Source organism: Schistocerca cancellata, chromosome 5, assembly GCF_023864275.1.
Source record: "Schistocerca cancellata isolate TAMUIC-IGC-003103 chromosome 5, iqSchCanc2.1, whole genome shotgun sequence".
NCBI lineage: Eukaryota > Metazoa > Arthropoda > Insecta > Orthoptera > Acrididae > Schistocerca > Schistocerca cancellata.
The window spans coordinates 246,897,214-246,913,483 of record NC_064630.1 but is presented as its reverse complement, the minus strand read 5'-3'; the positions used below and the strand labels follow the sequence as shown (position 1 = coordinate 246,913,483).

Sequence of the window (16,270 nt, the reverse complement as noted above, 5' to 3'; positions counted from 1 at the left end):
AGGATTCTTCCAATGAATCTCAGTCTGGCATCTGCTTTACCGACAATCAACATTATATGATCATTCCATTTTAAATCACTCCTAATGCGTACTCCCAGATAATTTATGGTATTAACTGCTTCCAGTTGCTGACCTGCTATTTTGTAGCTAAATGATAAAGGATCTATCTTTCTGTGTATTCGCAGCACGTTACACTTGTCTACATTGAGATTCAGTTGCCATTCCCTGCACCATGCGTCAATTCGCTGCAGATCCTCCTGCATTTCAGTACAATTTTCCATTGTTACAACCTCTCGATACACCACAGCATCATCTGCAAAAAGCCTCAGTGAACTTCCGATGTCATCCACCAGGTCATTTATGTATATTGTGAATAGCAACGGTCCTATGACACTCCCCTGCGGCACACCTGAAATTACTCTTACTTCGGAAGACTTCTCTCCATTGAGAATAACATGCTGCGTCCTGTTATCTAGGAACTCCTCAATCCAATCACACAATTGGTCTGATAGTCCATATGCTCTTACTTTGTTCAATAAACGACTGTGGGGAACTGTATCGAACGCCTTGCGGAAGTCAAGAAACACGGCATCTACCTGTGAACCCATGTCTATGGCCCTCTGAGTCTCGTGGACGAATAGCGCGAGCTGGGTTTCACATGACCGTCTTTTTCGAAACCCATGCTGATTCCTACAGAGTAGATTTCTAGTCTCCCGAAAAGTCATTATACTCGAACACAATACGTGTTCCAAAATTCTACAACTGATCGACGTTAGAGATATAGGTCTATAGTTCTGCACATCTGTTCGACGTCCCTTCTTGAAAACGGGGATGACCTGTGCCCTTTTCCAATTCTTTGGAACGCTACGCTCTTCTAGAGACCTACGGTACACCGCTGCAAGAAGGGGGGCAAGTTCCTTCGCGTACTCTGTGTAAAATTGAACTGGTATCCCATCAGGTCCAGAGGCCTTTCCTCTTTTGAGCGATTTTAATTGTTTCTCTATCCCTCTGTCGTCTATTTCGATATCTACCATTTTGTCATCTGTGCAACAATCTAGAGAAGGAACTACAGTGCAGTCTTCCTCTGTGAAACAGCTGTGGAAAAAGACATTTAGTATTTCGGCCTTTAGTCTGTCATCCTTTGTTTCAGTACCATTTTGGTCACAGAGTGTCTGGACATTTTGTTTTGATCCACCTACCGCTTTGACATAAGACCAAAATTTCTTAGGATTTTCTGCCAAGTCAGTACATAGAACTTTACTTTCGAATTCATTGAACACCTCTCGCATAGCTCTCTTCACACTACATTTCGCTTCGCGTAATTTTTGTTTGTCTGCAAGGCTTTGGCTATGTTTATGTTTGCTGTGAAGTTCCCTTTGCTTCCGCAGCAGTTTTCTAACTCGGTTGTTGAACCACGGTGGCTCTTTTCCATCTCTTACGATCTTGCTTGGCACATACTCATCTAACGCATATTGTACGATGGTTTTGAACTTTGTCCACTGATCCTCAACACTATCAGTACTTGAGACAAAACTTTTGTGTTGAGCCAACAGGTACTCTGAAATCTGCTTTTTGTCACTTTTTCTAAACAGAAAAATCTTCCTACCCTTTTTAATATTCCTATTTACGGCTGAAATCATCGATGCACTAACCGCTTTATGATCACTGATTCCCTGTTCTGCGTTAACTTTTTCAAATAGTTCGGGTCTGTTTGTCACCAGAAGGTCCAATATGTTATCGCCACGAGTCGGTTCTCTGTTTAACTGCTCAAGGTAGTTTTCAGATAAAGCACTTAAAAAAATTTCACTGGATTCTTTGTCCCTGCCACCCGTTATGAACGTCTGAGTCTCCCAGTCTATATCCGGCAAATTAAAATCTCCACCCAGAACTATAACATGGTGGGGAAATCTACTCGAAATATTTTCCAAATTATCCTTCAGGTGCTCAGCCACAACAGCTGCTGAGCCAGGGGGCCTATAGAGACATCCAATTACCATGTCTGAGCCTGCTTTAACCGCGACCTTCACCCAAATCATTTCACATTTCGGATCTCCGTCAATTTCCTTCGATACTATTGCACTTCTTACCGCTATAAACACGCCTTCCCCTTCACTGTTCAGCCTGTCTCTGCGGTATACATTCCAATCTGAGTTTAGGATTTCGTTACTGTTTACGTCTGGTTTCAGCCAACTTTCTGTCCCTAGTACTATATGGGCGTTGTGATCGTTTATTAATGAGAGCAGTTCTGGGACCTTTCTATAGACGCTCCTGCAGTTTACTATTAGCACATTAATATTGTTATTCCCTGTTGCATTTTGCCTACTCCTATCTTGCCGCGTCCCAGGAGGCGTCTTGTCGGGCCTAGGGAGGGGATTCTCTAACCTAAAAAACCCCCATGTGCACTCCACACGTACTCCGCTACCCTTGTAGCCGCTTCCGGCGTGTAGTGCACGCCTGACCTATTCAGGGGGACCCTACATTTCTTCACCCGATAGCGGAGGTCGAGAAATTTGCACCCCAGATCTCCGCAGAATCGTCTGAGCCTCTGGTTTAAGCCTTCCACTCGGCTCCAAACCAGAGGACCGCGATCGGTTCTGGGAACGATACTACAAATAGTTAGCTCTGATTCCACCCCGCGAGCGAGGCTTTCCGCCTTCACCAATTCCGCCAACCGCCTGTACGAACTGAGGATGACCTCTGAACCCAGACGGCAGGAGTCATTGGTGCCGACATGAGCAACAATTTGCAGTCGGGTGCACCCAGTGCACTCGCTTCACCACACTTAGAACAATAAATATTACAAGAAGTCATAGTTCCACTGATGCTGCATAATACACTTTTTTAATCACTGTTGGTCAATTTCAGCATAGCAATTTCACACGTACACGTACACACATAAGATCTCGCAAATGCTGTTAGTGCATCACAAAATAAGTGAAAAAGAAATAGCCAAGGCATGTATCACTGCTCTAATCCTTTACCAAACAAAATATGTTTCATAACTCATTTGTCAGAAGGTATGAATATAGTTACTTGATAGCCGGCCACTGTGGCCGAGCAGTTCTAGGCGCTTCAGTCTGGAACCGTGCGGCCACTACGTTCGCAGGTTTGAATCCTGCCTCGGGCATGGATGTGTGTGATGTCCTTAGGTTGGTTAGGTTTAAGTAGTTCTAAGTTATAGGGGACTGATGACCTAAGATGTCAAGTCCAATACTACTCAAAGCCATTTGAACCATTTAGTTACTTGATACTATTTTCTGTAATGTGACAATGAACTGTAACATGCTTCATCATTTTCTCTTTACTTTTAAATTCATGTAGTATCCCAGGATTTTCCCTTTATTTGTGCCTTGCAGTTCATTTGATAAAGAATCTGTGGAGTATTGTGTTCTGTAATGCAATTTATATTCAGCTGGTTTGGAAAGGTCTGGTAGAATGTAAATAGTAGGGCTGACAAAGTCACTGGGACACACCTCTGCATTTTCTCTTTGTTTTGACTTTGTGTATCATCTGCTAATGGCATGTATACATATAACCACATATACATGTACACTTGAAAATGACATCTTATGCAAATAATAACAATATTACAAAAAGGATAGATTGCTACTCACCATGGCACAACAAAAAGATTGTTAAACAAGTTAGCTTTTGGATAAAAGGCCTTCTTCCGAATTAGACAACACACACCAACACACGCACGCGTGTGCGCAAGGGCGCGCGTGCTTCCGCGCACACACACACACACACACTTCTCTGACTTTTCTTATCTATCAAGTATAACTTCTGCTCTACTTTCACATCCCTTTTGTTGATGTAACCTGTGCTACACTCATTTTTCAGCATAGCTCTATCTCTGCATAAGAAAATGTGACTCAATGCCAACTGAATGTTCAATATATTACCTCTCCATCTGGTTCACCTTCCCACTCCTTGTGTTCCTCAAATCTCTGCTCCATTGTGTGTTTGCTAATGTAAAACGACCTGAAAAATTTAGAATATATTAATGACAAAATTACTGAAAGAAGATTATGAACCATGTAAACTACACATTAAAATATTCAAGTTATTAGGCCACATTTCTTATGATACACATGGATTTTCTTCCAAATATTAACATGAGCATGATTAATAGGTGGGACTCACACAGTATCCAATAACATTTCAGTAATTTATATTAAATCTATGACAGAAATTAAAATTAGAAAGAGAGAGAAAAGCTATGCGTTACTTACCTCTGGGAGGTCTAACTCACAGCACCCCTCGTAAGAACACTTGCAAAGTAGGATCACAGAACTCCTAACTTTCAGAACAACTGGTTCCTTCTTCAGACAAGAGAGTAATTGATTGAAGCAGATGAGGCAGAGGTGCTAGCCAACTCAAAGTGGAGGCTATGAGGGAAGCGTGTGTTTTGAAGAGGAAAGGCAGCAAATATGAAGAAAAAGGTGTTACAGAAGAAAGAAGTCGTGTATCAAAGGTAAGAATAATCTGAAGTCCAGGATGGAATAAGAACAAGATTATTAAAAGAATAAATTGCTCCTTACCACATAGAAGAAGCATTGAATCAGAGACAGACACAAAGAAAAGATTGCTAAACATTTAATATTTTGGACAAAAAAGCCCCCTTCGGAAATATAACACACATGCGCGCGCGCGCCCACACACACACACACACACACACACACACACACACACACACACACATCAGCCCCTATTGCCCAAAACTTCCACAACTTTGTTTAAGGGAAAAATAAATAAGAAACAATACAAAAAAATTAAATTCTAACTACCACCAACATGAAGAATAAGATTCTTTTGCGAGGGGAGAGGGTGGCCATGTGGTTCTATGTGAGAAGATACATTTGAGAGTACAGTGGCAGCACCTGGCATTACCATGGAAACCTAACAGCTGATGCAAAATTATCATCACCCATGTAGTCGGATGGTGCTGATCCTCAAACGCGAACCACTGATGGTATTATGCCAAACTCCAACATATGATCCCATCAGAGATTCATGCCACACTGCAGCATATAATCCAGCCCAGGATCAGTCCGACTCTTCTCTGTATGCTGCACAAGAAGTGGAGTGCACATTGCGAGTGTTGTATTCGCTATGACGCTAATCTGGTGGGCTCTGTTTGTAACGTGCAGAATTCTGATATAGCTTTGACTGCACTTTTCTTGGGAATAAAAAAGACGACAGTTTGCATTGTACCTAGTAGCATCCTGTTTATATATCTCTTGTTGCAAATCAAGTCTGTTATTTGTTTGAGTAGCTCATCCTTTAACTAAAGCGATAGCAACTCTGAACAAATTATGTGTGCAAAGCAAATGTGAATAATTCTGTAACTACGCAAAGATTATAATTTTTATTTATTTATTTTTACAAATGCAAACCGTGCAGGGTCATCAGGAGCTATGGGCAGTTATATTACATTCAGTGCAAGAGCTAGCAACTGTAGCAAGAATGTCTCCCACACAACTTGTGTTTACAGATTTTCCACAATTTAATGAACAACGTGAGGAGCAGGACACTTGCCACCAACTACTACAGTTATATTTTTGGGCTTGTAAAATTTGTGAAACAGACAGCCAAAAGGCCATGTTATAGTCAGGAAGTCCCCAATTTTATCATCTAATACAAAAACTACAATTGTTAACAAATCTGGTGGAACTTGAGTTGCCTAGAATGTTTTCTGTAATGCCTGAACACTTTTCGATGTCTGCTTGTGTCTTGTATGTATGGATGGATATGTGTGTGTGTGTGTGTGTGTGTGTGTGTGCGCGCGCGAGTGTATACCTGTCCTTTTTTCCCCCTAAGGTAAGTCTTTCCGCTCCCGGGATTGGAATGACTCCTTACCCTCTCCCTTAAAACCCATATCCTTTTGTCTTTCCTTCTCCTTCCCTCTTTCCTGACGAGGCAACCGTTGGTTGCGAAAGCTAGATTTTGTGTGTATGTTTGTGTTTGTTTGTGTGTCTATCGACCTGCCAGCGCTTTTGTTTGGTAAGTCTCATCATCTTTCTTTTTAAATATATTTTTCCCACGTGGAATGTTTCCCTCTGTCTGCTTGTGTCTGTATATGTGTGGATGGATATGTGTGTGTGTGCGCGAGTGTATACCCGTCCCTTTTTCCCCCTAAGGTAAGTCTTTCCACTCCCGGGAATGGAATGACTCCTTTCCCTCTCCCTTAAAACCCACATCCTTTCGTCTTTCCCTCTCCTTCCCTCTTTCCTGATGAGGCAACAGTTTGTTGCGAAAGCTTGAATTTTGTGTGTATGTTTGTGTTCGTTTGTCTGTCTGTCGACCTGCCAGCACTTTCATTTGGTAAGTCACATCATCTTTGTTTTTAGGTATATTTTTCCTTCGTGGAATGTTTCCTTCTATTATAACTATATATATATATAAAAATTGTTTACAACGTAATTGCAGTAGTACTGAGATACTGTTTCTTTGTATCTTCATTCTCTTTCCCAATATTGGTGTGCCTATTTAAGATATGTTTCACACTGTGATAACCATGCATAAATCTTATTTTTTGCTACATTACAAGTAAGTAGGTAGATCAGAAAACTTAATAACAGGTTAATTATAACCCTATCAACTCGTTTCTCATAACGAAACCATACAGGTGACTTAAGTGCTTGATACTTGATCAGACCATTGGGCATCACATTTAGCTGCAATTATCTCATGTTACAAAACTCTGGCAGAGTTCTGGTTTGAAGTAGATGAAAATGTGATTTATTCTTAAGATTTCATTCACATAATGTGTTCACCTAATTTCTATAACAAAAAAAAAATCCCCTATGTTGAAAATTAGCAAAGTCAGAAAATGTATTTTCATAAACTACTCTTATATCGTGTAAATAATTTGCTAAAACTAAACTGAAAACATAGTGAAACCCTTCCAGAAAATATTGAAGCCGGTTATGTATTGGTACATCAACATTTTGTAGACCAAGCCCTTGCATAGCTCAGACCACAACTGTGTGTTAAGAAATATAGTAAACTACAGGTCGCACCAAGATCTTCTCAACTTGCAAGCCATCTATTGCTAAAAAACTGGATCCATTGCGTATGAGAACAATGTACAGATGTCTCACCACCTGCCCCTTGACTCGTGCTGCCTTCTGTTGTCAATTTCGTAAATTGTCTTGAAAGTAACATTACCGAAGGCAACAGCTGCTCTCACAAATGGCCGTGCCAGCATCATAGCATTGACATGATTTCATGCGGCTACTTGTTAGGTTTCACAGTCTGCTGTAACTTTGCTACACATACGTCATGTTTGTTGAGTGAGTCTGAAATTTTGGAAGCTCAAGAGGAAGAAATTGTTCAATAACTCATTTCACACCTTTTAATATAATTACACTTTACGTCATCATTAGTTTATAATTTGTAAACTATCACAAACTAAATATCAAAAATAAGCCTCGAAGCTTCGTATTTTTTTAGTATGTATGACTCCTGAAGATAAATCAATTACATATGCGCCAATAATGCTTTAAAAAACACCATAAATGCATGGTTTCCTCTCTTTTCCATCCCTCCACATGTTACTATTGAACTGTCAATCCTTGAGTAATTTTGAAAAGACTAGATACCGTTGGTGTGGCAATGTCAATTTGAGTCATTTAATAAAGGAAAGTCTTCTGGTACAGATTGTATACAAATTACATTTCTTTCAGAGTATGCTGGTGAAATATCTCCTATTTTAGCAGTAACATACAACCACTCGCTCAACAAAAGATTCATACCTGAGGACTAGAAATTTGCTCAGACCATTGTAAGAAGTGGGAGAATAGAAGAAATCCACTTGAATTATAATCCCATATCACTGATATAAATTTGTGTCAGGGTTTTGGAAATGTACTGAGTTCCAACTTTATGAAATACCTGGAAAAAAACAATCTACTGTCACATAATTAGCACAGATTCAAAAAATATCACTCATATGAAACACAATTGGTTGCTCATTTGAACAAAGTAATTAGTGCAATTGACAGAGGATCTGAAGTTTATTCCATATTTATAGATTTCTGGAAGGTTTCTGACACCATTCTTCTCAAGCAGCTTCTAATCAAATTTCATGCCTATGGAGTACTGTTTCAGGTGTGCAATTCGATTTGTTATTTCCTATCAGAAAGGTCACAGTACAGAGTAACTGACAGGAAGTTGTCTAATAAAGCTGAAGTTATACAGAGGGTCCCCCAAGAAACTGTTATAGGCCATCTACAATTCTTAATCAATATAAACAATTCAGAAGACAATCTGAGCAGCCCTCCAAATGTAGGTGACGAAGTTGTTTACTTTGTATTAAAATCAATTACAAAATGATTTGAATAATATATCTGCAGACGATGAAAAGTGATAACTGATTCTGAACAATAAAAAGTGTGAGATCCACTACATGACTACTAAAACAATTTCACCAAACTTCGGTTACACGATAAAGCACACAAATTTAAAAATTGTCCAGTCAACTAAATACAGAGGGATTAGAATTACAAACAACTTAAATTGGAACCATCACATACATGATGTTGTAAGAAGGGCAAATCAAGGACTGCTGAACTGGCAGAACACTTAAAAAATCCACACAATGCTTGTCTGTCTCTTCAGGAGTACTAATGTGCAGTGTGAGATCCTTACCACATACAATTGGGGGAGGACATCAAAAAAGTTTGAAGAAGGGCAGCTTGTTTTGTATTATCACGAAATAAAGGAGAAAGAATCACGGATATGACTTGAGCTGGTACTCAGGTGACAAGGTCTTTCCACAAAATCACTTTCTTTCTTCTCCAAATGCCAAAATTTTTGTCCCCCCCCACATGTATAGGGATAAATACACACGACGATAAAATTAGAGCTTGCATGAAAAGACTTCTTGTTGTTGTTGTTGTTGTTGTTGTTGTTGTTGTCTTCAGTCCTGAGACTGGTTTGATGCAGCTCTCCATGCTACTCTATCCTGTGCAAGCTTCTTCATCTCCCAGTACCTACTGCAACCCACATCCTTCTGAATCTGCTTAGTATATTCACCTCTTGGTCTCCCTTTATGATTTTTACCCTCCACGCTGCCCTCCAATACTAAATTGGTGATCCCTTAATGCCTCAAAACATGTCCTACCAACCGATCCCTTCTTCTAGTCAAGTTGTGCCACAATCTCCTCTTCTCCCCAATCCTATTCAATACTTCCTCATTAGTTATGTGATCTACCCATCTAATCTTCAGCATTCTTCTGTCGCACCACATTTCGAAAGCTTCTATTCTCTTCTTGTCCAAACTATTTTATCGTCCATGTTTCACTTCCATATATGGCTAGACTCCATACAAATACCTTCAGAAACAACTTCCTGACACTTAAATCTATACTTGATGTTAACAAATTTCTCTTCTTCAGAAATGCTTTCCTTGCCATTGCCAGTCTACATTTTATATCCTCTCTACTTTGCCCATCATCAGTTATTTTGCTCCCCAAATAGCAAAACTCCTTTACTACTTTAAGTGTCTCATTTCCTAATCTAATTCCCTCAGCATCACCCGACTTAATTCGACTACATTCCATTATCCTCGTTTTGCTATTGTTGATATTCATCTTATATCCTCCTTTCAAGACACTGTCCATTCCGTTCAACTGCTCTTCCAGGTCCTTTGCTGTCTCTGACAGAATTACAATGTCATCGGCGAACCTCAAAGTTTTTATTTCTTCTCCATGGATTTTAATACCTACTCCGAACTTTTGTTTCCTTCACTGCTTGCTCAATATACAGAATGAATAACATCGGAGAGAGGCTACAACCTTGTCTCACTCCCTTCCCAACCAATGCTTCCCTTTGACGTCCTTCGACTCTTATAACTGTCATCTGGTTTATGTACAAATTGTAAATAGCCTTTCGCTCCCTGTATTTTATCTCTGCCACCTTCAGAATTTGAAAGAGAGTATTCCAGTCAACATTGTCAAAAGCTTTCTCTAAGTCTACAAATGCTAGAAATGTAGGTTTGCCCTTCCTTAACCTAGCTTCTAAGAAAGTCGTAGGGTCAGTATTGCCTCACATGTTCCGATTTTTCTATGGAATCCAAACTGATCTTCTCCGAGGTCGGCTTCTACTAGTTTTTCCACTCGTCTGTACAGAATTTGCATTAGTATTTTGCAGCTGTGACTTATTAAACTGATAGTTTGGTAATTTTCACATCTGTCAACACCTGCTTTCTTTGGGATTGGAATTATTATATTCTTCTTGAAGTCTGAGGGTATTTCGCCTGTCTCATACATCTTGCTCACCAGATGGTAGAGTTTTGTCAGGACTGGCTCTCCCAAGGCTGTCAGTAGTTCTAATGGAATGTTGTCTACTCCTGGGACTTGTTTCGACTCAGGTCTTTCAGTAATCTGTCAAACTCTTCACGCAGTATCGTATCTCCCATTTCATCTTCATCTACATCCACTTCCATTTCCATAATGTTGTCCCCAAGTACATCGCCCTTGTATAGATCCTCTATATACTCCTTCCACCCTTCTGCTTTCCCTTCTTTGCTTAGAACTGGGTTTCCATCTGAGCTGTTGATATTCATACAAGTGGTTCTCTTTTCTCCAAAGGTCTCTCTAATTTTCCTGTAGGCAGTATCTATCTTACCCCTAGTGAGATAAGTCTCTACATCCTTACATTTGTCCTCTATCCATCCCTGCTTAGCCATTTTGCACTTCCTGTCGATCTCATTTTTGTGACGTTAATCTACAGTTCATAACCAATAGATTGTGGTCAGAGTCCACATCTGCCCCTGGAAATGTCTTACAATTTAAAACCTGGTTCCTAAATCTCTGCCTTACCATTATATAATCTATCTGATACTTTCTAGTATCTCCAGGATTCTTCCACGTATACAACCTTCTTTTATGATTCTTGAACCAAATGTTAGCAATGATTAAGTTATGTTCTGTGCAAAATTCTACCAGGCAGTTCCTCTCATTTCTTAGCCCCAATCCATATTCATCTACTATGTTTCCTTGTCTCCCTTTTCCTACTGACGAATTCCAGTCACCCATGACTATTAAATTTTCGTCTCCCTTCACTATTTGAATATTTTTTTATATTTCATCATACATTTCTTCAATTTCTTCATCATCTGCAGAGCTAGTTGGCATATAAACTTTTACTACTGTGGTAGGCGTGGGCTTCGTATCTATCTTGGCCACAATAATGCGTTCACTATGCTGTAGTCTCCTGACCAGAAGTCTTGTTCCTCCTGCCACCGAACTTCACTAATTCCCACTATATCTAACTTTAACTTATCCATTTCCCTTTTTAAATTTTCTAACCTACCTGTCCGATTAAGGGATCTGACATTCCACGCTCTGATCCGTAGAACGCCAGTTTTCTTTCTCCTGATAACAATATCCTCCTGAGTAGTCCCCGCCTGGAGATCCGAATGTGGGACTATTTTACCTCCCGAATATTTTACCCAAGAGGACGCCATCATCATTTAACCATACAGTAAAGCTGCATGCCCTCAGGAAAAATTACGGCTGTAGTTTCCCCTTGCTTTCAGCTGTTCGCAGTACCAGCACAGCAAGGCCGTTTTGGTTAGTGTTACAAGGCCAGATCAGTCAATCATCCAGACTGTTGCCCCTGCAACTACTGAAAAGGCTGCTGCCCCTCTTCATGAACCACACGTTCGTCTGGCCTCTCAACAGATACCCCTCCGTTGTGGTTGCACCTACGGTACGGCTATCTGTATCGCTGAGGCATGCAAGCCTCCCCACCAATGGCAAGGTCCATGGTTCATGGGGAAGGGAAAAGACTTAGGGGTTCATTTTTCCCACATGCTATTACATTGTGGAATAGTAGAGAAATAGTCGGTAAGTGATTCTATGCACCCTCTCCCAATCACTTACATATGAAATGGTAGGTAATCATGCACATGTACCAGGGGATAATTACTGTAGCATACACCTGTAGCAACTGAATTTCAGAGTTTCCTATGTCTCCCAAGACTATCCAACATGATGTAGCCAATACTACAAGTTACAACAATGTTTTCTGTTGCTTACATCCCACAGTTCCTTTTAATAGCAGCCAATTATCAAAATTTCATAAGAAACAGCTTGTACTATTGCATGTACGACTTTGTTGACAAACAAAGGAGAGTTGAAACCCTTTTCCATACATAACTGCAGACATTATTACAGTTCACTGATGTACGTAATCTTCATCAACATCGTGCATTTATTATTATTATTAAATAACTTACAGTAATACAGACATAGGTCAACTATTTGCAAAGTAGATAATTCCTTAAATTCAACTAGTAATTCTACACCTTATTCTAAGTTTTTCATCTCTCCTGACTGTTCTGATAAGTTAATTTGTAAATTGTGTCCCAAGGAAATTTCACTTGAGAAAACTATGAAATTACCAGGAAACAGAATGGATGACCAAGAAGCGAAACTCCAAATACTGCCAATAAACATATTTAAAACGAAGGAAAAAACTACACTGAGCTTCTAAAACTGTCAGTTTCTTCCCCAGAGAGGAAAGAAGAACTGGTTGAAGAGTGATGGAATACTGCCAACAAACACGTTAAAAGTAGGAAAAACTAAATCTAGCTTTTGGACCTATTTTTAAATCACCCATCAGTAATGTTTGGAATTTTGCATCCGGGAGGTACATTAAGTTTTAAACATGATCATGGTGTATATGCGCACAGGAAAAAAAATTATCTGAATTTTACCAGATAGGCAGGTTATAAACACACTTTTTCCTGGGCGAAAGTACACTTTTTCCAGGGCGAAACTGAAAGGTATAGACCCCTGGTGAAAGTACACTATATCCCTGATGAAAAGTATTATTTTCTTAACCGAGTGACAATACACTTCCGATCAGAGCTGTAAAACTTATCAATCGTTTGAAAGGCGAAGGCTTCGTACAGCATACAACTTCCTGGCACATTAGGAAATAAAAAACATCGTGTTTTGGAAAGATCTCTGATGTGCAGCAACACTTGATTTTTTTGCCGTTTTTTCCCAATATCTGGTTAGGCAAGATCCTAAGAGCACAGCTTGAATTGCAGCAGCTGACTATTTGTGACAAGCACAATTACAAATTTCACTACTGTGCACCAAAAATTTCATGGATTACCTGGCTGAATGTATGTTCCATTGAGCACTTCAACTATTCCATAGAAAAGCCAATTACGGGAGAAACTGCTCAAGAACTCTCTTCGCACTGTTTTTTTGAATGATAATTATATTTTTTGCCATCGTTATTGCATGCTTTGTAATCAATGAAAGAACTAAAATGAATATAGAAGCTAACCTTTAGAATTGATCTTTTTTAGCATGTGTTACACTTTAAGACAAACTAAACACAAATGAGCAAGAAAACTTTTAAATAATGCCATAAATGGCTCGTCTTTCAGCCTTGCAATTTTTCTAAGTGGCTGGTCCTTGAAGTGTTTCGAATGAGAATCAAACGCTACCATGATTTACAAAATTCATGGCACATTCTCACATGTAACATAGTTCATTATGTGTAAATGGAAATTTACTTTGAAAGTAACACTTCTCAAATCATCATTCGCAATATTTTCTTGTGACCTGTTATAAATGTAAACAGTTGTGACATTGTGCTCATTGTTAGATGAAGTATTGCATAGTCCTTGCCACATTTTGCTGTCAGCTCACATTTGTGTGTGAACTTTGTTTTGATATTGCAAATGGTGTATTTTCTTTGCAACTGGGTTTTTCTTTTGGTGTTATTCTCTCTTTTACATTTCACTGCTGCCATATTACTCTGGAGTAGTGGGCTAAATTCTTTGCTAGAGTATCACTTCTTACCAGTCAAAAATTTAAAAAATTTAAATGAAAACTAAAACAACGAAAAATTCCCAGAATTTTAAAAACTTCCTACGTTTTTACCGGATTTCTCCCAGATGAGAAAATTCCTGGGTTTTTCCAGGATTTCCCAGTTGTCCCAGGATATGTACACCTTGATAATACATATGCAATTCAAAGAATTCTGACCAAACTTTTTCAATTATTGATGCCAGAAGCAGACTTTTTGAGAAAGGTTATCTGACCGCCTAAGAACCAAAAATGTTAACTGGAGCAAAGAGGTTATGGATTTTAACAAAATTGTACTCACCTAATAAAAATATACTCTTCTCAAAATACAGAGATGATCAGTAATGGAAGGATGTCATATCCATTGCACCATGATGTACTGTGCATACTGTATCACCAATCACTGTTAACAATAAGGACATAAATTGCATCAACATGCTGTCACTCATATCGACACCAACAAAGATAATAAGTGGTCTACATACAAACTATCAAATTCTTTCAAGGAGCCAAACTGCACATGCCTATTAAAAGAAACACAACACACTGCCACAAGCAGGCCTGAGTTCATATAAAGACTATGTCAACTAAAATTATTTCATGCTTAAACCGTTATATGCCTTTAGAACAGTGTTGAAGTTTTTAACATAAAATTTTGTAAATTCTGTTCTACCAAAATATGTACCAGCAATTGCCACTGAGGAAGATGTAGACACTTTGCTTTGTATAGTATTTTTGTACTACTTCATAGTGTAACACTTGTTTCACAACAACTTCTGCAAACTTTTTGTCATTTTGATGTCACACACAATATCGATGATGGCATGATCAGCTATTGACTTTCGTTAGAATTCGATACTGGCTTCTCTTGGGATTTCGTGCACACGTACTGGAGACTTACAAAAGCGTGTTATTCTTGGTACAATTTATTATAATTATTGCTATAATAAAATGTCATGTAATGATTTATCAACAGTTAATTCCTTCTTATAAGAGTGATCTCTTGGGAGTGAGTTATTGTCATCATCAATAATTTACAAATCAAGAACCAAACACATTAGTTTTGTAATTTGTTGTATTTTGGTTCAATGTTAAAAGAGCATTGTAAATTTATCACAAACACATCACCATAATCATAAAATGTCATTTAATAATGCGTCAACAACACAGGCCTTCAATATATAATATGATAAGCAAGACAGGAGTTAAACATTGCATGGTTAGGTGCTAGTAATGAATAAAGTCATGGTTTCTGGAGTAAAAAGTTGCTGGTTTGCATCCTGGCACATCCCTTTTTTCCCCCCTTTTGTGATAGCATTGTTAAAACATACTGTCACTTTCTTGTGAATGTAATACAAGTATGTCCTGCAATAATAGATGTTATTTACATTCAGTCTGGTCTCAGAAAGGATTAAATAAATATTTAGCGACTTCTGAATGTCTGGTTAGGCAGGAACCTAAGAGTGGAGCTTTAATTGCTGTGACTGAAATGAACAGCAACAATATTCTCCCTTTTCACCAATATTTGTCTATCTACAGTAGAACCCCTCTAATCCGTCACCTTCGGGACCAGGACCATGGTCGGAACGAAAAAAAGGTCGGATTATCCGAAAAATCTAATATTTATTGCAAAAAATATAAGAAGACATTTAGTACAAAAATTTAATGATTTAAGAACTAAAAGACGTCTATAGTAATATAAAAAGATGTTCTTTACACAGTGTTAAACAATATATTAACTAAAAAACGTCTACACACACTATAATATGTATTGGTTTTAAGAGGAAAAACATAATACAAATTTTAACGTATAAACGATATATACTGTAAACTAAAAAGTGTTTATAGCACCGTATATAAAAATGAAATTTTTTATAAAGAAATAAACTACTGTATGTATAAACTAAGAAATGATTATACTGTATGCATTGTTTTTACAGTAAAAATGAAAACAAATTGCTTGGAAAAACTGTCAGTGGTACATTTTTGTTTAGCAGATGTTATTCTAGATTTAGCTGCAGTGTCCCTCCATTTTTTTTATCCACAAAACGTCCATTGGAGTTGAAGTTGGATTCTGCTTGATGTATTGAAGGGTGATGTCAAAAGCATTTTCTGCATTGTTGTGTGAAATCTGGGTGGGGGGTACGTCTTTGCCGTATGAGTCCTCATTCACAGTTTCCTGGCTAACAGCAGCAACAATCTGGTCGTCATTGAGCTCTTGAAAAGTGTCACAGTCTTTGTCACATTTGTTGATCCATTCTTCAGCTTCATTGGCAGGGACGTTTGATTCCAGAGTTTGTAGATCCTTAACGATTTCCAGTGCGTCATTGTTTTGCTCATCTTCGGTATGCTCATTTTCAGCCATAACTTGTGGTCGAAGCTTACGTCACGATTTCCACAGTGTGTCAGGTTTCAGTTTATCCCATGCT

The 16,270-nt window shown here is 38.6% G+C and overlaps 1 protein-coding gene across 5 annotated transcripts in view; it reads right to left on the bottom strand.

Moving 5' to 3' along the window:
* Nucleotides 1-16,270, bottom strand: part of LOC126188995 (negative elongation factor D) — a 235,693-nt gene that overhangs the window by 183,934 nt on the left and 35,489 nt on the right. For 3 of the 5 annotated variants that reach the window (XM_049930795.1, XM_049930794.1, XM_049930798.1), the window contains exons 2-3: nucleotides 14,143-14,244; nucleotides 3,906-3,984 (exon numbers count right to left, since the gene is read on the bottom strand). In XM_049930795.1, coding sequence (XP_049786752.1) covers nucleotides 3,906-3,959 — 54 coding nt within the window. In that variant the 5' untranslated portion in view covers nucleotides 3,960-3,984; nucleotides 14,143-14,244. Of the gene's footprint in view, nucleotides 1-3,905; nucleotides 3,985-7,760; nucleotides 7,900-14,142; nucleotides 14,245-16,270 lie in introns of all 5 variants that reach the window. The other 2 variants (XM_049930797.1, XM_049930796.1) reach the window with 1 other exon arrangement.